Source organism: Caloenas nicobarica, chromosome 10 (assembly GCF_036013445.1).
Source record: "Caloenas nicobarica isolate bCalNic1 chromosome 10, bCalNic1.hap1, whole genome shotgun sequence".
Taxonomy (NCBI): domain Eukaryota; kingdom Metazoa; phylum Chordata; class Aves; order Columbiformes; family Columbidae; genus Caloenas; species Caloenas nicobarica.
In genome coordinates this window covers 16,122,114-16,147,556 of record NC_088254.1, presented here as the reverse complement: position 1 = coordinate 16,147,556, position 25,443 = coordinate 16,122,114, and the positions used below count along the sequence as shown (strand labels likewise).

The 25,443-nt window shown below is 41.6% G+C and overlaps 1 protein-coding gene across 7 annotated transcripts in view; it reads left to right on the top strand.

The window, feature by feature from the left end:
- The window catches only part of AGBL1 (AGBL carboxypeptidase 1), a 443,743-nt gene that overhangs the window by 394,711 nt on the left and 23,589 nt on the right, over nucleotides 1–25,443 (top strand). The window contains exon 23 of one of the 7 annotated variants that reach the window (XM_065641706.1): nucleotides 6,543–6,642. The exons of the other annotated variants lie outside the window; for them this stretch is intronic. Coding sequence (XP_065497778.1) covers nucleotides 6,543–6,642 — 100 coding nt within the window. Of the gene's footprint in view, nucleotides 1–6,542; nucleotides 6,643–25,443 lie in introns of those variants that run through there. 7 annotated transcript variants of the gene reach the window in all.

Sequence of the window (25,443 nt, the reverse complement as noted above, 5' to 3'; positions counted from 1 at the left end):
GTTCGTAGCTAGGTTCTCCAGATGGCATCAATATATCATAAAGAGTCAAAGAGAGCCTTTCTGAATGCAAATTACTATTCACATTTTACCTAATTTATGCAAATTAGCTCATTCAGTCTTCCACCTAATCCTCTCTGGAGTTTCTCCAAGGTTTGAAAGGAAATAAATTCTTCTTGCAAAATATATGTAATCCATATTAATTGCTTCTGATGGAGATGAGTGGATGGACAGCTATTCCAGCAGTTAATACTTTAATCACTCCAGCTCAGCAGCAGCCCTGCCTCAGGTGAACAGACCCTGACTATCTGTCCCCATTGCTAACACAATCTGTAAAGGGCTGTGTATCGGGATGCTCCCGGTGGGGGCTGTCAGGCATGTGGATTTCGGGAAGGAACCGATTGGCATGGAGCAGGGTTGAGGAGAGAACTGGTACGTGGGCAGGTCGGATAGGCAGCAGCCCAAATTGTCTTGGCTACCAAAGCTGGGAAGTGGGCTGCAGGAGAGGGATGAGGCTCAGTGATGGAGCTGCACGGATTGCCCCAGGGATGGGCTTTGCACAGGGATGCGGTGGCAGAGTTGTGGGGGAGTCAAAATGAACCGTAATGAAGCAGCCAAAATGCAGCTTCTAACACCCCAGCAGTGTAGCAGCGATGGCGGAGGAGAGGGGAAAGGGCCAGCACAGCCTCTCTGTTGGGCTGAGCCTGAGGCGTGGGTGTACACTGGGACCCATCTGATCGATGGGCTACAATACCCAACTCCTGAGGGGAGATTCAGGCTAGACATGAGGAAGAAATTTTTTACAATGAAGGTGGGAAAATACTGGAATAGGTTGTCCAAGGAGGTGGTGGATGCCCCATCCCTGGCAATATTCAAGGCCAGGCTGGACAGGGCTCTGAGCAACCTGATCTGGTTGGACTAGATGAGCTCATTGCAGGGGGTTGAACTAGATGAGCTTTGAAGGTCCCTTCAAACCCAAACTATTCTATGATTCTATGATCAGCAAGGCGCTGGTGTGCTCCAGCACCTTTCCCCACTCCATCCTGATCCAGGAGAAGAGGATTTGTAGAAGAATGAATGGACAAAGCAGAAGATGATTGAGTTAGGAAATCTCTCAAAAGTATCCACTTGTTAAGAAGCGATTGAAATATGTTTGGGCATATTGACTTCAGTCTGCCCTTGTTTTAATGTTTGTGTGTTATCTTGAATAGCTGTTATTTGACCACACACTGGTACTTATGGATTTCTTATCGCTGTCCCTTGTGTCTGGATGGCTTTGATCGGATATAGAGATAAAATGGAAAGACTTAAATTCTGCAATCAATGAATTAGAGACTTAATACGCTGATATTTCATCACTTATCTCTGTAGAAAGAAGAGATTAATATGCAAGCAGTAAAACGTACTGTGCCACTTTGTTGTGCCTGACAGACCTCAGAATAAGTCATTCACAGATTCAGTTTTGTCAGAATCAACTGAAAGCATGTGGCAACCTCTTACACCTGTACCAAAACCCACCCAAATCCAAGTGGCTGAAGCATATGTTAGGTGCAACAGATGAGAATTGGGCCTGGATTACATATAATTTACTCATATCATCCAAGTCTGTGATATGCTTGGCCCAAGGGAGGACCCACATCAGATTACACAATCCTGCTGCATTATCTGCTTCCCAGACCAAGACACAGGTACTGGCCAATGCTTTTCAGCAGACATTTTTTTCCTGATGGCACTGTCAGTAATGAGTCTCCCTTTGCCAGTCAGGAAAACCTATCTCTAAAACATTTTGGACATTTCAAATACATTTTTTGCATAAGGTCTGCAGGAAAACATATACTTTTTCCCTTCTCTGTAGGGAAGGCATGGGAGTTTCTGACAACCCCTAAGGACCGGTATATCACTGTACTCTACAGCTGTATTTATATAACCTGACTATGTCACCTGCTACTATACAGAGGGTTCCGTAAGGTTACGAAGTGCAAGACGCGGGGAAGAACATTCCTTGCCCTCCAACTACACATAATGATGTTTTGTTTCATTGGGGTTTTTCGGGGATCTGTTTGTTTGGGGTTTTTTAATGTAAGTAAGAGTAGAGCAGAGAATGTTACAGTGATTTTCAGGTTATATCACCTGAAATGGAGCTTTGATCACAATAGTTTGATCACTTCGATACCAAAAAAAAAAAAAAAAAAGGCTATGAAGTTATGAAGTATATAATTTGTATAAAATCTTAGAAAGTTGACTTTGCTTGTTCAACCTCCTCTTCAGCAAGGTGATTTCTTATGGGTGTCCAGGGACAATCTCACACTTCTTAGCATAAGCAGGTGCCTACAGGAGTTCAGCAAATCATTCACGAACTGAGCTTGGTCAGTCAGAGCAAGCCCCATTCCTAGAGAGCAGCTCTCATTGAATTAGCTCTAAGGTGACTTAAAAAGGAGCCTTGAATGGAAAATGCTTAAGTGGATCTTCATCAATTTCTAAACTGATTTACTTGAATCAATACAACTTTTGACCGCCGCCAAGCCACACTTCGTTAAAAGCTGTGGACACTTCCACAAACCAGATCTCAGCATCTCCCCTTTCCAGGGCTTAGGACTGCGTCCAACAAATCACTTAAGCTTGGGCTTAACTTTAAGTACATGAATACCTCATTAACATCAAGGAAACTATGTTAGCTACAGAATACGTGTGAAGTGCTTTGCTGGATTTGGGCTGTAGATACCGCAGTCATCATTTCTAGGTAAAAATATAAGCCAGACAAAGTGTTTCAGCAAGAGGATAGTATGATCTTGAGAATTACTCAACAACAGCAAACTGTGAGAGCAGGAAGATGATTGACTGATTATGTTTCCAATTCATGGGAACCCATGGGATCATCTAAATCAACTCTTTCTGAATGCTGCAGGGTGACTTCAGACCAGCGATTAGAGCTGAGTGAAATGTCTTGATTGAGAATAAATTAATTCAAAAGTACTGTTTTGGCTAAATGGAAAAATCTTTTCCTGACCTATTTTGATTTCCTCTAATTTTCAATTTCCAAAGAAAAATCCCAAATGAAATTTTTAAAGCTTTATAGATGCTTTTAGTCTAATATGTATTTCCTTTTCTTTTTTTTCTTTCTTTTTGTGGAAAAAGAATCCTACTTAAATGAAAACATTGTGGCAAAAATCCAAACAGAAGAACACATGCTTTCATTTTGAGCAATATCCCACTAGGAAAAAAAAAAAAGAAGGGGGTTTTAATTGAAAGATTTTTTTTTTCTCCTTTTGGGAAATACAATGACTTAAAAAAAAAAAAAAAACCAGCCAACAGAACAAACAACTTCATTTTAAGTGTGGCAAGTTGCAAGTTTTCATTAAAAAAAAAAAAAAAAAAAAAAAAGAAATTGAGTGAAATGAAGGACAAAGTCCCACTGTTATACATCTACACAAAATAAACTTTCCCGACTAGTTCTTGCAGATATGTAAAGCTGTTGAACTGGGAACTCTCACCTTCAAAGAGCTGCAAGGAGACAACAATTTGCAAATAAAGAGTATAACCAGCATAACCAGTTCCTGTTATCAGGGCATGATTATATTTTGTGTTACAAAGAAATAAGAAAATAACATCACTGCAAGCACATCTTAGGGAGGCTCTTTCAAGCACTATTTCCTCAAAAAGTCAATGAACCAAAGAATGGTCTTACCCATTTTAAGATGAACTGTACAAATATTCCCTTTGCTTTCCTTGGGCTCATATTCATGTAAGAAGTTGCTGCTCATGGTGACACCCACGTTTCCTAGAAATGGAGCTTATCCTCACCCCAGTGGCCTCTGCTTCACTCCAAGTACCCCAGCACTACCAGGATTGTATCTTGTTGCCTGTAATTGAATCATATTGCTTTTTAATGAGTTTAATTGATTGTGATTGTCTCAGGGGCTGCACTGACAGCTTTTTGTCAGGGGCTTCATTGTGCTGTAGAGTCGAAGGGCACATAAGGGGTTAATGAAAGGCTACACAAGTTAATGGGGAACTGGAAAACCAAAGGGAGACCCGGAATGAATACCTATAGAAGAAGCCAATGATGGATAAAGGCAAACAATTTATTTGACTCGAAACCGGTTATAAAGGACAATAATTGTTTTAAATAGAAAGCTGTTGAATTATAATTGGAAGTAATTGAAACTCACTGAAATATTGAATAAAACATTAGATATTTTAAATGGTGTTATCTTGACAATTATCTTTGGAAATAATTGCAGTGAGGCCCATGAACTGTTGTGAGAGGCAGAGAGTCACCCAGGGCCCATTGTCTTCCGCAGTCATTACACCAAGTGTTTAATGGAGCGGTATTTATAAATAAGTACCAGCATTTGTTTCTGATCTGGCATTTCATGAGCAAAAGACAGTCCTACTAAGGGTGAGAAGGGAGGTCTGCAAGGAGCAATAAGAAAGCATCTGCTATTTTCAGAGCCTTTGCTTTGGAAATCAGTCAAGAAGCAGCACCTCCCTGGAAGTCTTCCTGCCTTGTATATTGTATTTGGAGGTTTAAAGACATGTTTTCATGGCTGTGCGTTGTCATTCTGAAATGTTTTGCTGAAAGTTTTGAGGACAGCGTGTATACAATTGTCCTTTTTCAACTAGTGGAGTTGCTTGAAAACAAGGAACGCTTTTCAACAAAAAAATAGTGTTCATTCATCACAGCATTCAAAGATTGTCACATCAACATATGTACCTATTTCTGGTTTGGTGTCAAAAGTTGTAACTGCCTTAACTTTCTAGCTTCAAATACAGTCATTTCACAGCAGAATTCATGGAAGTCACATTACACAGCTTCTCAGCTCTGACCTGAACTTGTGCCTGGATATGGCTATGTACTGTCCTCTCTGGATGGGGAAGGTCTGAATAATCATTTTGTTGCAAACTGTGGCTTCATGATGTGTGACAACCTGCTAGAGTTTCAGGGTGATTAAATATTGCTTGGGCTTCATGAATTTTGAGACAGCAGCCTCGACAGGAGGAAAGCGGCGTTTCACCTACAGAAACATCTCCACAGATTCTAATCAGCTTATACACAAAAATTAGATTGTCAAGGTCTCTTCCTAATTGCCATGGGCCAAATTTTCCCAAGTGGACACAAAGCAGGCAAGGAATTGAATTGCAGTGATTTCAGGTTATTTTTGGTCCCATGGAAATAAACCATCTTCCCTCCCCTTGGTATAGAGCTGGATATTAGATATTAGTCTATTAATGTTACATTTCCTATGGACTAAACTGAGGAAAGAGAGGGAGTTTCACTGAAATGTCAGTTGGGGAAAATTGCTGAAATGGAGTGGCAGATGAAGAGGATCTAAATTATGGCTTTATCTCTAAGGAGAGAAAGAGAAGGGTGAATATGGAACATGTCCAGAGGAAAAAGCAGCTGAGCTTCAAGGGTCTAACATAACATATAGCAGTCTGCTAATATTCCTGAAGGATCTGTTAACAATGGGATGATTTCTTCCCACATGATCGTCTGTTCTGTGTTAGACTAATATCTACTGAAGTCATATGCTGGGCAACTGGCTTCTTTGTGCTTCTTCTCTTGAAGGACGAATTAGAATGAGGATTTTGCTTTCTAATAGCATTCACAAAACCTTTCATGCTCTACACAAGTGATGCAAAACTGGTGCAAGGATCTCTCAGTAACTGGAGAAGCTGGGACGTCATGACTGATCATTATGGTGCAATTTCCAAATTCCTCGAAGCTTGATTTTGTTCTTTTTTTTTGAGTGCAAAGTGCTGTGTGATGTCTCTATCTGGAGATTGTGCAGGATGAATGGAGGGAGCATGCACATGTAAATTATAACCACTAGAATGAAAGGAAAGAAGGGAAGAGAAGGAAAGGGAAAGGGAAAGGGAAGGAGCAGTTGCTCAAGGTGTCTAGACACTAAAAAGAGCAATTAGCCAGATTTAAATTCTCCAGCAAGTATACACAGCAGGAAACACAAACATAAGGAGAGCAAGAGCCACCAGGCTTTACTTGGCTCCTGCCACTTCATCAGGGCTAATTAAAGTGTTCTTCCCTGAGTCCTTAAAGAGATGACTATGACAGCAAACAATTTCAAGTGAGACACACTAGTCTAAAGTGATGTAGGGCAGGGGGGAAGCCATAGCGAGATAGCAATCTGCATTGTCAGTCCCCATCCTGATCTGCTTGGCGATGAACATTCAAAGCCAGGTGAAGCAAGGCCAAAGACAAGACAAATGGGTGCTCTTCAGTTATTCTGTGTTGCCATGCGATTTGCCACATCTTAGGCAGAACGATCTCAGCCGTCTGCAAGGTCCAGGCCATGCTCTTCATGCATGTGTCACTGCTCACATGCTGGAGTGATGCAATCGTGAATTGTATTTGCCACGTTCCTGGGCAAGTCTGGATGTAAAAAGGTGCATGTATCCATGCACTGTGGCCAGGCAAGTGAAGTGGTAGCAATACTTTTAAGTAAGCATATAGTCATCTGTTGAGGCACTGAAGGTGGGGGCTTCTTCTACAGTCATTTTCATTGCCCTTTCCATTTTTCCATCAGTTCTACAATGAAGTCGCCTTGTCGCCCAGTGCTTTGGAAGAAGGATCACAGGACAGTGGTGACTTGGAAGTTACAGTTGCAATCGTGTCACGAAATATGATATACAATTCCAGGTGCATAAAAGAGGCAAATTAATTTTGTGCAGACAACCGTACACTTTATGAAGTTTCAGCTTTGCAGCCAAAAAGTGTAAATGTGCTTGTGTACAATATAGATACATCAAGACTAAAGTCACAGGTTGGGCCAAAATCAGGTTGGCAGCTTCCCTTTAAACACTTTAATGGATCATTAAGTACCCCACAGGAGGCTGACTACACCAACTACATTTTATTAATAGTGGAGATTTTCTAGCCCGAAACAAAATAATTATTCATGTTAACTATAAGCTGGAATAAACTGCCCCAGACCAAGGTCCGCCCAGAAGATATGCAGACTCAAAATGCGGTCTCAGATTTATATCTTGATGTATCTTTCTGTTCGCCCAGGATTATAATATCCTGGTGGATGCTTTCTTTAAACAGGTTAGCACAACTGTTTTCCTGGGAAGGTCTTTGGCAGGCAAATAGACAGGATTTTTCACATGTGCTCCAAGAAAATATCAGCATATTCATAGAAGTAATACATATTCCTTTAACAAAATCAATGAAAATGAGCTTATCTCACCAGCAGAGCCAGCCTCCATGGTCCTGTGTGCCACACTTTCATGTGAAATTCTACATTTAGGGGCAAGGTAAATAGTACTTGGTATTTCTGTTTAGTGCCATTGTCTCAGATAACTACTACGCCAGTGTAGATTCAGTGCTACAAATTCCCAAGAAGCCCGTTAAGTATTGCAAATGCTTTCAAGGGAAATAAATACAAGGTAGTGTACATAAAAAGTGTTAATTCACTCAGTACTTAGCTCATCACTGAACACTTCACCATCTCCCACAAGACCCACCTCCCTTAGGCTGCTGGGCAATCCTATTTATCCCTGTTTCACAGATGAAGTACAACACGATGAAGAACCAACGGCTTTCCAAAGAGCCCGATAACCTCAGTCAGTACTAGCTTCCCAGAAAACTCCAGCCTTTTGGATGCGGAAACAAACTGGAAAATCTGCCTTTAAGTGTTACAGTGGAACCTGAGCTCTTCTGAAGGTGGGTCTCCTATGCAGGACCTCTCACAGTCTTGCAAGACTTGACCAGTATTGCACAGGAAAGCGAGGCAGCTGCACGGCAGAGTAGGCAGCCAATCCTGGGGCTGCCGAAATCGCGACCTGGTCAATAGAACAACAGATGATCAAATAATTTTAACACTCGCTGCAGCAGCAGCTCATTTTTAAAATCTGATCTCGTCATTCAGCCAAAGCTAATCTGCTACCACCAAAACGATAATAGTCATACAACCCTAAAAGTTTACTTATTACTTGCAGTTTGTTGTTCCAGTGAAAAAATGTGGGATTTATTGCATCACTACCACGTTCCTCACAAATCCAGGGCAAAATCAGAAAAAATCCTGGAGAGAGGAGTTAAATGTACACAAAGCTCCCCTCAACTCAGCCACATGTTAATATTTTTCTCTTGGTATGGAAGTATTCACATAAAGAAATAAAATCTGGGAAGGTTCTGAAGTGATAAATTGGTTATGCAATGGGAACCTCCATTACAGGCTGTCTATTTAATTATTTGACAAGTTAATTAATCTCCTAAGCAACTGCAGAACTGCTGTTTCCTTGGTAAGTGATGGAAACAAACTTTGTCAGATCCTGTAGGTCTTGGCGCTATAGTATCAATAAGACTCTAGAAAGTTATGTATAGCAGACACTGAGTGAGGTCAGACTGCCTCCATAGGAGTAATTGGAATTGCCTGAAGGTGTTCATGTTGTTAATTATTTTGCTGCAGCTAATTATGGTTTGGCTGTTCTGTTGTGGCTAAGTTTTCCAGAGATGCCTTTATTCCCTTCAGAAAGATATCAAATCATGATAGGAAAGGACAGAGCCTCCTGCCTTTTTAGAACAATGGCATTGTCTGCCTCTTCTCAACAGACAACACAATTACAGCTGACACAATAATTGATGCTGAAGTTTTCCAGTGAGAAAGATGGACACACATTATTATCCCATCAATCTTGTTCCACATGGTGTCTTGTATCTCTTGTTTTTTTCCTACCGTGGCGGCAATTGACTGAAGCCGAACAGTCTGTTTGCATTCCCAAGGGTACCCCATGATGGAGCGAGGGCATCTTACAGGGCACGACGCGAATGGTGAGCCCAGAGAAAAGATCACTCAGTGTGAATTGAAGCCAAACTCACCTCCACCACCACTTTTACCTACTCCCTTACGTAGTATTCATATTTCAAAGGAAACATGAGAATGTCCAACGTCTACTTATTTCACATGCACTGCATTACACTGAGCAACCGTTTGACTATTAGCAGCAGCTATCCCTCATTCATACCTAGTTCTATCTAAGTTTTAACACAGACTCCGCTGAGATATCTGCCAGGTCTGCAAGTACGTGGAAGCCCCAATGTGAATGAGTTATGCATCTATTTGACAACTTTCCAGTCATCTTATCTAAGCTTCAGTTTTACCCAATTTATAACAACATTTGGCACCTCTTTATGTGTATTTACTACATTTCTTATGCTTTATAATCTGTACATGCAAATCATGCAGTCGAGCTTAGTTCAAACCCTGCATCTACTGTTTCATATGTCTTCTTAAAACACATTCCTCTTCATATCTGAAAGATGCCTGATTTCTACCTGCCCACTGCTTTTCCCAATAGCTGAGCAGAAAAATATTTTCTTCATTTAATTACAATAATATGATTAGTTTACAAATATAATTTAATATTCTCTTGAAAAAAAATCCATATAAAATACATGTTTGGCACAGCTGTATTATTCCTATAATGAATAATCACTAAAGATATTATTGTGGATGCAGTTACCGTGCGGCAATGTGAATAAAAAGCTTTAGAAGGAAAATTGTACTTCAAGAAAATGTATGCAATAGTACAAATGTATTACTGCCCATTAATATGTATTAATTCAATGAAAAATGCCTGACTGAGCTGGTTTACATAGATTAGGATGGCAGGCAGTGAAAGAAAGCACTTGGACTTGGTTAAATGGGCTGTGAAGATAGGAACTCTAATCCAAAGCGTAGGAACAAACCACAAGATAGGCTGTCCAGTTACGCTGGTATGGTTTGTTCCTTCTCTTATTCATATCAGTGTTTTTATTATGATGAAGCATCCGCATTCAGTGCTCCTGATGCATTAGCTCTACTCAGTCCTATTTTTATTATTCTTAAATACGGATTCAACAAGACAATTCTCCCCAAGGTAGCTACTTAGCAGGAATCATCTCATTTGCTTTAGTGTCTCCAGGATGCACAATCTGAGCTCCTGACGTGCTCGTCATTGTCAAGACAAGCATATCCATGCCTAAAATACTCAAGTAATTCCCTCATTACTCTAACTTCTGTGCACAACATGCAGGGTTGTTCCAGCTCCCCAAACTGCACCAATTGGGGTATTCCCACAGCCTTGAGGGAGAGTTTTCATTGAGAAACAACCATGTTTTGAATTATGCCAAATGCACTCTTCTGTCCAGGCATGGTTATTTACACATATAAAAACCAATTCCACTCTCCCTTCTAGCTAACAATCTTGTTATGAGACAAACTATTATGGTAGTTATATGCTCAGCATAAGATGCAGTTTTCCCTGTGTTTATTTAAAAACACACACAGTACAATTCATAAAATTATCCATCAACTTGGTGGCTCTCTCAGCCCCACCGCCTGCACTTTTGGTGTAGGGCTGGCAGACATCTTCACTCTGCCTGTGCAAGAGGGGACATAGTGTTGGAGAAGGTTTAGGTGAGGAAAGGCAGAATAGTCACTCCAGAGGTAGCTTTGGTTGGAGGATAAGGTGGCCTAGTATGGATTTAGTCACTAGGGATGGGATGTGAGGAAGGAAGGAGAACCAAAAGAATTCAGGTGTCTCTGGACTCAGGATAACTGGAATGTCAACAAACAGTAGAAGTTTAGAGGCAAAATATGCACGTGATGGGTTTTGACAATATAGAGATGTATCCTGCTGTGCACGTGTATTTTTTTTAGACTGCTCAGTATCAGGGTACAGATGAGTTACTACAAGGGATGTTCCTTGGAGATTTGCACTAGCAAAGTCAGAAACATCCCAAACAAGAGCAGAACTCCTTTGTGGAATGCCCATGCTCAAAGCAGGATCAGATCAGGAATGGGCAAGAATTTAGAAGGAAAACTCCAGTGCACTAGTTCTTTAAAAGACAAAGCTCAGCAGCTCTAAGGCTCAGTTTAGAGATCTCTAATGTCAAAGTGAGAATGATATTTGAGCTAAGAGACACCTATTGTTTTTCCATGCTCTGGGTTAAGGTTTAGGATTAGAGATGTGTTGGCGACCTACAATTTGGGGCTGAGCACCTTGAAGCTGGCCTGCTATCCTCATGTAATAACTGTGTGTCTCCATCAACCTTAGTGGAGTTCTTCCTCCAAAAGATGAGGATTTATACCAGTTTGAGATGACAGTCAGTCCTTTGTGACAGAAATTAGCACAGGTCTATCTCTTGCATGCATGATAGCTACTAATTCTGCATAGATAAGACTGGTGAAGTTAAAAAATACGAAACAGCCCTGCCTTGGAACAGCACCTTGTGTGATCTTCATTTAACCCATTTTGTATGTAAATTCCTCCAGATATGACCAGTAAAAGATCTGATATTTCAGTAGGCTTCATTTGTATAAACCAACTTAATTTTGACACTCAGAATTTGTTCCATAGCACTTCCATATTGTGGCATGCCTGAAAGATAGACAAAAAGGAGATCTTTATGTTTAGCAAAATATCATTATATATTATCTTGCTAGAACACAAAGGTTATCCAAAACAGTGAAAAATGATTTTATAAATGACTACAAAAGATTTACTGTCTTCTTTGCCCAAACAGCCTCATAATTTGTATGTCTAATCCCCAGTCTTGCCCACATCCTCATTCAATCTTACCTGCCTTGCATAAAACTTAGTATCCTTTCAACAAACACAGCTGACCAGCATGAGAGCAAAGAGTGGGGTCCCTGTAGTATGTTAAATCCCTTCCGTCCAATAAAATCCAATGGGATCTTTAATGACCACTTCTTATCTAGGAATTTTTGAAATGATGGATCTTGGATCATTCTTTCCACCTATATTTTTATGCACATGGCTCCCAGGGCTCTAGTGACATTCTAATAAGTGTATTGAATTTTGAGCTATTCAAGGGATTTTGTATATTATTTATGAGAAGGGATTGATTTGTCTCTCATGTGAAGGAATATATGTAAAATTGAGTTTTGTTGTGGTTGTTTCTTTGCTCAATGTCTCTGATATGATCATGGCTTCATAACAATTTCAATATGTTATTGCCAGAGGTATTATAAAATAGGGAGACATTATCCTTCATGCCATAATTCTTTCTCTGCTGAATAAACTCAAAAGCTTTTTGTTTGTTTGTTTATTGATCCTTACTCTGGAACATAGTAAATTAAGTGAAAGCTGTTAAACAAGAGGCCAAATTCCCTTGTAGCTTCATCAAAATGGACTTAGCTATACTTCTATGACTGTGCTACAATGCTATTCATAGGCAGGCTATGACATTGTCAACAAATCAGTGAAACTTAAGCTCCTGTTATTACCATCTTGAGCTAAAAAATACAGATTTCTTGTGCATATGCTTTGTTCCCTATATAATAGGAGCTTCAGCCAGTGTGGTCAGAAATAACACTGACATGAAACACCTGCAAGTTACATTGGCATTATAAGACAAATCAGCCTCAAAATAAGTCTGGGAAATGGGGAGGAGGAAAAAAAGGCAGAAAATACAGGGTCTTTGAGATTTCCTAATTTCTTCTACCCCGTTTTTCCAGCTGTGCAGCAATGGGATATTTGCGATTCATGGTTGGACATGTCCTCAAAGCCAGAGAATAGCCTTCTGTTATTTTTTCGCTGTAGAAAATATAAACAGGAAATTATCATGAACTGGCTCTTTCAATAAGAGAAGGAGGGGTTATCTAATAAATTTAGTTGATTACAAGTTCAAAACATATATCAGGAGGCTACTCTGCATGCACGCTGTATCCCTTGCCATGGGATATTGTGGATGATACCTTTTATATGGGTTTTAAAAGTGGCTGGGTAAATAAGGAGAGAAAATTCTGAAAGAGATTACTAAATATAAGGATATCACCTCTAGTTCAGGAGGTCCCTCACCTGTAAACTGTCTTGCAGAATGAAAGGCGCTCTGACACTTTTCGCAGCCAATTTGCCACGAATGGCCAAGCTTAAAGAGTGCTTGATAGAAATAACATCTCAGCTAATCTTTAAATGACTTCTGAGTTCCTAATAGCAGGGACTGTGAGTGGAGAAGCTTGCACCTTCCCTGATGAAAGGCTGAGGTTGCTCCAAAATACAGCTGGGTTGACATTACTGCAGTGCCTTGATGTGTTGACTTAAAGTTGGACTCAATGATCTTTAGGGTCTCTTCCAACAAAAATAATTCTATGATTCTATAAATGACTCTATGTGGCAGGGACAGAGCCCTACAGGGCTGCATAGGGTGTAATCTCTGTCTGTAAACTCGCAGCAGACCATCCTGATTTAACTCTACTTTTTACTCTACTTTTTGCATTTACACTGCTCATTCTGTGTTATCCTCATGTATACTAAGTGGATTTCCAGTCCAGGGTGTTGAATTGGTGTTTTATGGATTAGTATAGAGGGTGAATTCTCTGTGTCTACTTTGTATACTCATCCCTATTTGTCTTGTTCATGCCAATCTCACCTCTTGTCCCCTATCACTCAACAAATATGCCCTTTAAAGGTTTTTATCCTATTTTGAAATATTTTGTTACTATTCAAAGGTTATGCCTTTGTCTTGTGTTTTGTTTTGGTTTTTTCTTCTTCTTCAACTAATGGCTAAACAGCTGCAGCAGCATGCGACTTTGGAGTACCCTGCTGCTGTTCTCAAAAATGAAACAATCTGTACTTAAACCAATTTGCTTGTAAACTCTGGCTTCCCTGCCTCCAGCCTGCTAAACTGTTCATGCCCATCATGTCAATCTGTTTTTCCAATGGAGAGATCACTCTATTGGTGCCAACTAACCCACTACAAACTAAGGCTGCAGGCTGTGCCTAGGGAAGAAAAAAATCATGTCTCTGACCTCATCAGCTAACTACATTTTATTGGAGCAACACAATTTAGATTGACCACTGAGGTCTGGATGAAAGGCAAAGTCATTTTAAAAGGTGAATAATACGATAATGCGTCCCTATCATCAGGGTGCAGGATTTACCTCTGGAGTCCATATTAAAGGGAATCTCATGGCTATCAGGGAATTGTGAATATTTTTTTTCAGTTTGAGCTCAATGTACCTAACTGCAGTGCAAAAATATGTGGTAGAAATTGACTTGAACTGGTAAGATATGAGACACTGAGAATGAACACAAATAATTCTAAGCCAAGGTACCAGCAGGGGACTGATAGAACGTATAACCAGGAGACTGGCTGTTTGTTTCTTTATTCGTACTGTTTTATGTTTTCATTTCTCTGTGTTGATTAAAAAGGGACTAAAAAATGGTGCTGGAGTCTGAATATTTTGGGCATGTGCTGTTCAAGTCTCCCCAAAACAGCTCTGCCACAACCAATCCCTTTCCATCTTTAAATCAGAAGGCTTTTTGAAAAACATTTCTCCTAACAGACGTTCAGTATTCGGGTGAAATGAGATAGTCCCCTGAAATCTAAGATTAATGTGGTTATAAATATATTTTACCAATGGGTATCTTCTTGTACCAGCCTTGTTCTTCAGGTTAAAATGCTTTTGCCTTCTCGTAGTGTTTACAGCACTACAGAGTTACCTCAGTCTTCAATTTTTTAGGCTGTACAAGCTGGGTCTTCTTCATTCTTCTGGTAGGACAAGCTCTCCATTCTCTTAGTCACATTTCCCTGTTCCACTGTGAATCCGCCACCCTTGGCCATTGAACACCAGATCAGGAGATCTGACCTCGCACAACAGCATCAGTACCTTTCTGTTTCAAGTAGAACTATACCAGCTGCTATACTCAAAACTCACATTGACATTTTAATGGTGACCTCATATTGGCAGGTCCTAGATATCTTATCATCAATTGGTACACTTAAGTTTTTCTCCTTTTATGTCATTGCCAAGTGACAGATCCACAGATCATTGTAAAAAATACTGCTACTGTTACCTAAAGACATGACATAGCAGTCTATACTAGTAGATCCCATCCTGTTTCTGCTATTCGAACTCTCAGAATCATCAAACTCTTCTTACAACATTCCAAACCTTTGTCCCATTTGCAATGTTTTCCAGGTTTGTGCCCACAGATACAAATGTTATACGGACTTCTCATATACAGAATATTCATGAAAGTTTAAGACAGATTAGACTCCAGGAAACCCCCTTAGGTCTCCCATTACCACCCTTCTTTTCACCTGATGCCTCTCCTTTTAAATCCTATTGTTGTTTTCTCTTCAACTGTTTCCTTGTTTGCATTACAGTTCCTGTGCTAAACCCTATATTCACCAACAAAACTAATAATTTATCATGCAGCACCGTATCGAATGCTTTACTGAAATCCAGATAGATTAGATCTACTGCATTTCCTTTGTATAGAAAATCAATTATCTTATCAAAAAAGGATATCGAGTTAGTCTGGCACTCTCTGTGTCTTTAGTAAACCTATCTAGCATTTTACCCTATTTTACATTTACTTCCATGTCTCTAATTATTCTTGCCTTAAGAATTTACTCTAAAGCCTTTGTGTAGTTATCTTTCTTTGTGATCCAAGTGGCTTTGACCTTGATTTGCAGGGACCCTACATAATGTGGTTCATTGATCAAATTCAAGATTTAGATGCAAATGCCTGTACACTATCATGATGTGTGCTCCAAAGTATCTGTGCACAGGGAGTGCAACAGGAGAACTAGAGCAATGAAGGGCTAAAACCATCAGGAATCGAGGAAGATGTAAAGAAAACATCATAAATTCTCGTCCTATTCCTATGCTCTTTTTAGACCACTGCCAAGACAGCTGCCCCTGTGCAGCTATTTTAATGGTCTTCTGATGAGGATGTCTGAGTTCACCCTGCTTCCACCAATGTGTACATTGCACTAACAAAAGAGGGTCTCAGAGGGTGAAGGTTCTGGCAGAAATAAGCATCTGCAAATCTGCTGAAACCAACTGAATCATGTCCTTTCATCTATTCTGTCTTTGGTGTCTTAAGTCTCACAAGGAAATTCAGGTGTGACAAAAGCGTCTTTTCCATCATTGCTTGATATTTTGCTAGCCACTCCACCTCCTTCAGAACAGGACCAGTAATTGGTTTTGCTGAGGCAACACCTCAGAGGTAAATATTGTTCTTTTCTTTTTTCTCATCGCTCTTTTCTGTCCCATGAAATGTGTTATCCTCATCCTACTGAAGCTGCTGTAAATGAAAGTTTGTTAGTGCTGCCATTAAAAGCCCTATTTTTAAAGTTTGTCATTCAAAGGCAAAGATTCATTTTCCCTCTTCACCACATTTGATGCTGGGTGAAAAAGGTCAGGCACAGGCTACTGTCTAAAATATAGTTCCTCTTAATTTTTAAACTTAACCATAAGCACTGTTGAGCAGAGATGGGTGAACAAGGCTCCAGTGCAAAGAGATACCAGCATTTCATCCAGTGAAGCCAGGTGCAATGCTACAGTGGTAATCTGAGTCTAAAAAAATGAATATTGTAATTTTCCTTTATCCCGCAAACAGTCTTAACTGGATTCCCACAGTCAGGCTCCTTCAGAGTTTGGGAGATACATGAACCAGATCTGGTTTTGTAATCTGTGCTCATAGTAAAAGAAATTATCTCAGCTCTTTCTAAAGTAAGCAGAAATAGCAGAATTTCCAGGAACCACAGGGAGACAAAGAGCAGAACACAGTGTCAATATCTCCACATAAATTTAAACCTCTGCATAAGCTTTTGGATTCTATTGGGATGAACAGGGAAGAAAGAGCGATCCAGAAATGAAAGAGAGAAATTTGACCTGCATCACAGATGGATGAGCTGTTGGTAGAAGAGTAAATGTAGGATAGCCCAATGGCAATTAACCCCGCTTTGTCCAGATTTCTCATCCGTAAAATTAAAATAATGATACTTGCCTTTGTGAAGTACTTTTGAGATCTGTGGTGGAAAAGCGATGTATAAAGACAGACATTGTTATTTCAAAGGGACAGAGAATAGCAGGTGTCATAGATTTGGAATTACACAATAGACAGATATTGCAGGGCGAACAGTGGGAGTCAGAAGTACCCTATAGTTTGTTGTAGCTTTAATAATGTTAGTAGCTTTCCCATTCAAGTGCAGTATTTCAGGTAATTACTCCATTGCTCAGTTATCAGAATGGGGATGAGAAATCATTTATTTTGCTGGAGGGACTTAATTGGAGAAAAAAATAAACTGGTGTGGAATAATTAGCAAATTTGCTAATTCTATGCAGTTTTCCTAAATAAATTCCCAGTCTTGTTCATTTGGAGGATTTGCCAATTTTCTCAGCCATCGGTGACTTTCTGTAACACCAACACTAGTTGGCCTTTAGGGAAAACACTTTTCCTTCCCAAAATAAATCTACGTATCTCCCTGTTGAGGATGGCATCTTTCATGTGATTCCTCATCAGGCTGAGTGTCTGTACCCATATCCACCTCTCACACATCACTCCCAGCCTGTCCGAGGATACAGTCTTGGGGGAGCCAAAGACCTGGCTTTGCTGAACTCTTGCTGCTTCCAGGGCTTGTGCCTGGCTTTGCACAATGCCGCCTTTCATCTTCCCCTGTGCTCCAGCCCAGTGTTTACTGAAGGAAATAAAAATGAAATACAGCTGAGCAGATTAATACCCATCGTGAAGGGATGAGGGGAATATGTAATCATACAGCCTGGATGCTTGGCAGATCCGTATGTGACAGGAGAGGAAAACCAAAGTGAAAAGTGCGTGCATCATGAGGACAGCTCTATACGCAGTATGCCCGGAAAAAATCGGAGGGGATTCTTGTCCAAACAGTGGCACTAACGTCAGGCCAGAGCTCACACCAGCACACCAAGCAGAGCACATCACTCACGCATCAGCCAAGCAAAGTTCATGAAAACTGTCAGGCTGATGGTCCCATGTCCAAACACACCCCACTGCAGACTGCACGGGGCAGGAGAAATCACTGCAATGTATTTAGTGCGATGGTGTAAATCCAGAATAACTTCACCAGTGGTAACACACGGTCTTCTTTATATCCCTGACCTCATGGCTCTAAAAGCATTTCAGATGTTTAGACACTAAAACTAGGCAAAGACTTCAACCTCGGGAGTTCTTGAGTTCATCCATGAGATAAATTATTTCCTCTGTCAAGTGTATTTGGAGCATGCTACAGGAAAGAGTTTAGTGACCCTGCTTTGCCATACACTGTTCTCCAGTGCAGAAGGGAGCAACCCAGGGAACGACAACGAGAAGGCAAAGGAGGAGCATGCACACACATACACCCTTCTCCTGGCCCAGGTGAGCCGCTGTCTCTGCTGATCGCCTGCTGTCCTGCCTACTGCAATGCCAGGCCCCAGTCAGCAAATTACCACCTAACGCCTGCACAATCACGGGCATTTCGAGCAGCTTTCCAAATCCCTGTCTGGATAATGACGGAGGGGGCGCGTCAGGCCAGGCTGTCCAGCTGGGCTAAGTACACATCTGAAGAACAGTGCTGAGGGCGATGAGGCAGCTGAGAAAAGTGGTTCTGCCGGTGTCGCTCAGTCACCTGCAGATCAGCCGGCGCAGTTCAGGCAGCGGATCCTTCCTTTCATCTCAAATCCCGACCCAGGCAAGGCAACGTGAGGTGTCCGTGATGATGCACGAGTTAGAGGATACTGAGAGATTAGCTTTTTTCTCTGTGTGCCCATAGTTCCATCACCAGGCTTTTCTCAGCCATAGCCAGCGTGTTTCAGAGCCAGAGAAGGGCTCGCTGCTGACCTATGGCCAGTGGTGCTCCCTCCACCCCACCAGACTAGGAGACCAACATCTGCCGTGGCTTTCTGGCTCATCCCCAGTCCTCCTCTGCAAAATCCATGTGGCTCCTTCTTTTGCAGAGTTGTACTAGTCTGGGAAACCACTGTTTACCCTCATCTCTTTCTTTTACTCATGTTTTGTATAAGGAATAAAGAAACATTTGGCATAAAACACAAAACCTTCCCATAAAATTTGTATCAGTCCCTTTAGGCTCATCTCCCCTAACTGAAATTAAATATAGCAAAAGCCAGACTGCTGTTTGGAACAAATACAAATACCTTAAAGAAAGGTAGGATAAATCAAGCCCAGGTTGCTCTCATACTGCAGTCTAGATGAGGTGACTGTCTTTTGTCTATGATGGCACTAGAAGAACATTTTTATGTACCAAATTACAAGGGATTTGTGATCACTGAACGGAGACGCTACTGTAGAGCCTAAGGGTGACTTGCTGAAAGTTTAGCTAAACCAGCTCTGCACTGTGTCCAAGAAACAGCTGCCTGATCTCTTGCATTTGTGGAATAATTTTTAGATCAGAAAGACATTTTGGGATTATTTTCTTTCAGTGGGCAATGCAGATTGGGTAACAGCAACTTTTTGCAAAATTATATTTGCTTCACTGAATCCTTCTCAGAGGCTGGAGGGGGAATTTAGAAACAACTTCTTGACATTGAATTTTTTATTTGAATCTAAATGTTTCATTTTATCACTTTCAAACAAAATATTTTGATCTTTCCTTTGTCAATATAGTTTGGTTAGAAATTGTCTTCCATTTTATTTTGAAAACTGTGCTCAAAACCCAGCTGTTACCTCTTATAAAGGGACAAAAGAAACGTTTTGCTCAAACCAAGATGCTTTTTTTTCCTTTACTTTCAGCTTGAAAATAACCAGTCAAAAACAACACAGAAAAGATGTGTTCTTGCTAGTGAAGCAAAAATTCAATTTCCTGAAAAGCTCGTATTCTCATTTCAGTATAAGGTTTTGCCTGCCTAGGGAGGTTAGAGTGCAGCGCACCCCAGTACACATTTGCAACCCAACCTGCTGCTCCTCCTTGGACACTTCTACCAAACCTGGAGGGATAAAGGATGTGGAAAAGGTTCAAACAAAGATCCACATGCCTAGGACTTTATCTGTGTTGGTCATGGACTTGCTCCATTGCAGCAGGCTGAGAACAGGCTCTTAGGAAGATGCCCCTGATTCAAAGGTTGCTATCATGACCAAGTAATTCTGTAAGCCCAAGTAATAATCCTAGACTTGCAGTTGAGGTCCGAGTAGCGTCTTCTGCAGTAGGAAAAATGTAATATTGCACCTCAGAATTTAAGAGTCTGAGAAAATGAGGGTTTTTTTACTTTCTTAATCCATTTCACTGGCCAAACAATTCTTGGTTTTGTCTGAAACCTTCCTGCCTCTGACTCATCTCCTTTCATGCTCCACTTTGTCCATGGGATGAAACTGCTGTGATCCTGAATGCAGTCTGACAGTGACTACAAAACCTCCCTGGGGAGACCGTGAGTGCAGGCAGCTGCTAAAGCCACACAAACAGGACTGTGGGGCAGTCCACAGATCTAGCCAGCACATGGTCAACACATCACCCTTTCAAACACACAAGCGATGCTCTTTTATTGGCCTGGCTGATGCATCACCACTGCCCCTCTCCAGCAGAGCTCAGGGAAACGCAGGGAGGTGAATGCAGAGCTGCTGTGGTCCTTGTGCACCACCCTATCCAGATCCTGTTTTGCCATCAACAACAGAGTCTGCAGGAGGCAAGGCTGGATGGTCTCTTCTATGGGGCGTTACGCTACTTGTCACAGAGTCGCCCCAAAAGTAAACTTAGGCAAGCAAAAAGCTCCAAACAGACCTTATTCTAACCCAAACTGCTTAGCAGAAAACCAACTACAAATGGGTTTTATCCAGAATTATTCAGCACTCTGACAACATTACACAACACAGGTCCAGATGCTGGTTAGGAGTTCAATTACTATGCAACCGATTCAAACTCAAGGGGATCAGATCCCCAAACCCTAGAAGTCAAAATGCACATCTTCCCACTCTGTGTCAAAGTGAGGACTCTCGACAGTACCCAGATGTCTTACCAGCTCAGCAAGGTGTCTCAGTCCCTGAGGAATGTTCCTTAGATGGCCAGCCTAAGGAGGAGAGTCTTCGACTGTGGACCAACTGCTCCAAGGAAGACCAACTCATAGGGGCTCTCCAGTGGACTCCATTTATACCCTAGTTGAGTCATTTATGGTAGTGGTCCAGAATCTTCTCTCAACCAAGGTGTTTCATTGGTCAAGAGCACTGTCTGCCAACCAAGGTGTGTGACCATAATGGTCCCTCAGCCTAGAAGTTTCTGTTGCTTTGCGGGGGGTGGAAGTGTATCTGCCACACTATTGTATCATCCCCATCAGGCTCAGACGTCAGCGAGCCACCAGGGATCAGTACTTTTGCTACTGTGGTAGGAGTGTGACCTTTGTTTGTCCAGTAGCTCAAGCTGCCTTACCCAGGGAAATCACAGCAAGTGCCCTGTGCCAAGTCCTGATTCTCCCAAAGTTGGTGACACAGCTCCAGTTGACCTCACAGGGACCAGGATTTAAGTCGCAGCATGTAATTCCTGTAGGCTTCTCGTGCAGTTTATGAAGCATATGTGCTCTTTCTCTCTTCACGCTTATTTGACTTTCACACTCTTGATAGAAAAGTGTCTTTAGAAATTTACAAATAGCGCAGCAGCTGTGTGTTTATATAACCTCATTTGAGGGCCACATGTATTCTCACCCTTGTGCTATTAATATTTATACTGTCACAACCACATACACACAAATACTTCGCACAAATACACATGCATGCTATGGAACAATGAGGAAAATAGATTAAAAACCCTTTTGAGTCAGTCATACCTTTAAAAAAATCCATGGAAAGGCAGATCTATGTTCCTGAAAGACATTACGAAGGAACTTTTCACTAGATCCTGGTGACACCTCTCCCTAATTTGAAGTGACTTGACTCCAAAACATTTTGCAGAGCAAAGTCAGATGTTTCAGCCAGTCAGGAGACAGACAATTTACAGGACAGCCAGGACTTCAAGCGCTGCAAGCTATTTATTGATGGCCAGGCAAGTGACTCCAGCTGCTGCTGCTGCTCCCCAGCCAGTGTAATGAGCATTGTTCAGAAGGCCACAATGGAGCTGGGTAAAAGCTCTTGATGGAAATTTTTTTTTTTTTAGGCAAAAATGTAGAATCAGGCTGCTTTAATCAATCTGCAAATTACTCAACTTGCTTCAAATGCAAACAGGAAAAAAAACCTGAAAAACATGCAGCCTAGATGTTTTATTTTGACAATCTCAGATGAAATATTTTGATTTCCTCATGCTGAAATGCTTAGCATTCTTGAATTTGCCTCCATTTAATTTTGTCTGTTCCAAAAGATGAAAACTATTTGTCCTATCCTAAAGATTAATTATTTAACTTTCTGCTTTGCTAGACAAATTGTTTTAAATGATCGTTTAAGGCCGGCCAAGTGCATTTTTTTTCTTCCCTCCACACTGATTTTCCAGCTCAGTCAATGAACCAGCTCCCTGTAAGGAGCCTCGTCCAGCCTTTTTTTCCAAGGTGCTGAGAAGCCAAAGACCAAACATGTGAAGGTGTGAGTAGGACAAACTTTGTGCACCCATTTGCACAATGTGCACATGAAGCAGAGAGCAAACAGCCTTGCTAAGCCTCCTCCTTTCCTTTTACAAGGAAACATTGCTGTGAAACCACATGGCTGTTCCGATGCCAGCAAGTTCCCTGCAGATGGAGACAGCAAATAAAAATGTGCATATTTACATTATACATGCAGATTAGATAGTGTGCATTCCTCACAGCCTGTCCCTGAAACACCCTCCAAAAGGAGCGTGAGGGAGAATGCAAAGAAGTCCAGCTCTGTTCTCTTATTGTCTCACTCCCACACTCATGCTCTTAAACAATATGTACCCCTGGCTGATTAACCCTTTCTAGTGACCTGCATAATGGATAAAAATCTCAGTGCCTGGCAATCTCTACCTTAGTGAAAAAAGTGGAAATACTTTCAGAGTACTGCTAAATTCAAAAGCCAGCAGAAGTATCTGCAGGATGGCAGTGGTAATGATGGGGAAATTAATTACTGCATTTCTTAACATTTGCGTTATTGGGTAAAAGAAGAGAGTGGGGTTGCAGGTATATCTGTGTGCACAAAAGGAGTTACGCTGACATGGTGCCAAAGCATTGAAATGGTGAGCTGGAGCCCTGTTGTATTTACGAAGAACTTTTGCAACCAGGGTGACTTCCACAGACCGTCTCATCCCTGAAGCTCTCTCTTCAAACATCCCTCCTCAGCACCCACAAACCTGCTCCCTCTTAAAGCCAGTTTCAGCCTCTTCTTGTTCGCTCCCCTCCAGTGCCTGTCCCTCCTCCAGCCTCACCTCCCGGTGCCATCAAGGGGAACTTCCAGGGCTCTGTAGTGCCCTCCTGAGCACATATGTCTGTGTCTTTTCCCATCCTACAAGTGAGCTCAGTTTTGGGAGAAGTGCATTCTTGTAAGGAGCCAGGGAGCAAGCTGGTGATGGGCCACCCAAATCTTCTTCTGGGGAAGGTCAAATACAGCTTCTTTGAAAGCAGTAGGAGTACGGAGAGGAGAGCAGTATCAGACCTACCTCTCCCCATACCACACTGGGTGGTATTTGGTCTCAAAAGCTCTTGCCTTCTGCTGGGCCAGGTCCTGGATACCTGCTCATGGACTGGGCTGCTCAGCCCCATCTGCAGCAAGACCACCAAGAGAAGAGCTTGATCCCACAATGGAACCTTCAGCTTGCTCCAGGTCTCCTTTCTTAAAAGACCTGGAGCTAGACCTCTGCACGTGCAAGAAAAGGAAAGAAGTCTGGGATCATGCTTTGCTGACAGAGACAGGGTAGGAAGAGCCTCTGGGCAATTAGAGAGCATCGCTTGGGCCATGAGAAATCACCCTGCTGAGCACACATGCTCCTGCACTCATCCGTATCTCCTCTCTCACACCGCAGCACTCACGTCTGCCCCCCCCAAATGAAGTTCCTCAGGGCAGTTGTTCTTCTGGCTCTTCAGCGAGTAACATGCTCGCTCACACATGCTCTCCTCACCTTCCCACGCAGCTCAGCACCACAGCTCTCCATTAGGAAGTTATGCCCCATTTCTCTCCAGAAAATCCTTGCTGGGCTCTGCCAGCTGCCACCTCGCTGACAGATGTTCTGCTCAGGCACATTCTGTCATTTTTTACATAGTGGCAGCCTGGTTATGCATTTCATGCCTTGTGCCAAACATTTAGTGCTCCCAGTCAGAGGGAACGGCATAGCCACGTCCAGCCTGGTCCGCGCCTGACTTCAGGGTGATGACCCCTGAACTCTTCATGGCATCTCCCAGGTCAATGAATACATTATACCAGGGGTGTCAAACTCATTTTCACCGGGGGCCACCTTTGAAGGCAACCACAAGGTTGATGTGGCCTCTAGCAAAAATGAGTTTGACACCCCTGCATTTACTTTTTAATATATTTTTAAAGGTGTAGCCTTCCAATTTATATCCATGAGGTATAAACACCTTTGACTTTTTCCATATAGAGAAATCAAGAGGTTATTAAGCATTGCAGAGTGGGTTAGGTGAGGTGAATGGCAAAAGCCTGAATGGCGGATTCTGGAATGGAACACAAAGGGTGGTGGGATTTCTTGGGATGCTGTGGGGTTTTGGGGATTATGAATAGTGAGTCTTTAGGTGTTGTAGTATAAGAAGCCTTCTCAACTACTTCTGCAAGGTTTTATAATGTTCTTACTGCTGTGATATCTATGATAGCAGAGCAAATGAAATACGGCTTAGAATCTTAAGGAAGCTAAAACAATTTCCCTGTTTCATGTTGCACATTTACAGTCTCTTTTTCAAAGACCTTGCACATAGCTATTTTATTTTGTTCTAAATTGGCTTTCACACCACTTTCACCAGCATTCTAGCTGGGTGCTTGCAGTATTACACCAAGAAATGTGACTGATATCTCTTGCAGGTAGTTTGTGACACCACTTCTTTCTCATGGAGGATATTACAGGCTGAACCAACATAGCTGTTTCTGACACTGATTAGCTCACATGGCTGTGTGAGATTGAAGTTGTGTTTAAAAAAAAAACGTGTTTAAGGTCTCAAATCAACCCCTAAATATATGTGCAGACTTAAAATTAGGAAATTGCTTTTGCATTTTTAAAGAAGCTGTTTGAACATCCAGCCTTCATTCACTTAGCATTTACAATATTGCCCTTCAGAGCCTTGGAGCCCAGTTTACTTTAGTGTTACATCAATTTTACTTTCCTGCATTGTACCTCTCTGGTATGTCAGTGCCAATCCTGTAGTGTTCTTTTATGATGCAGGGCACCAATTCCCAGAGTGGCAAGCACAGAGTTAAACAATTAGTCCATTGATGCCCTAAAGCATACGAAAATGTAATGATAACCCCAGATTTTACTGCAGAAAGGAAGCCCGGACTCTGCATGAATGATGCTGACAGATCACCACATTTACAGCATCTTAAATGCAGGTCTGGAGTAATTTTGTTTAAAACTGGAGGAAAATAGTAAAGTCAATGTGGCACAAAGTGCCATGCAAGTGTTGTGAATAAAAGCTTCAAAGAGTACTAAAGTGCCATTGATTACCTTTGAGATGATCTTTAAAATCTCAAGTCCAAGATAAAGAACTTACACATACACTGTAATGTTAAACCATCATCTCTACATTTCTAGTAATCATCTCTTCTCCAGTTGATGAGTCCAGCCATTAG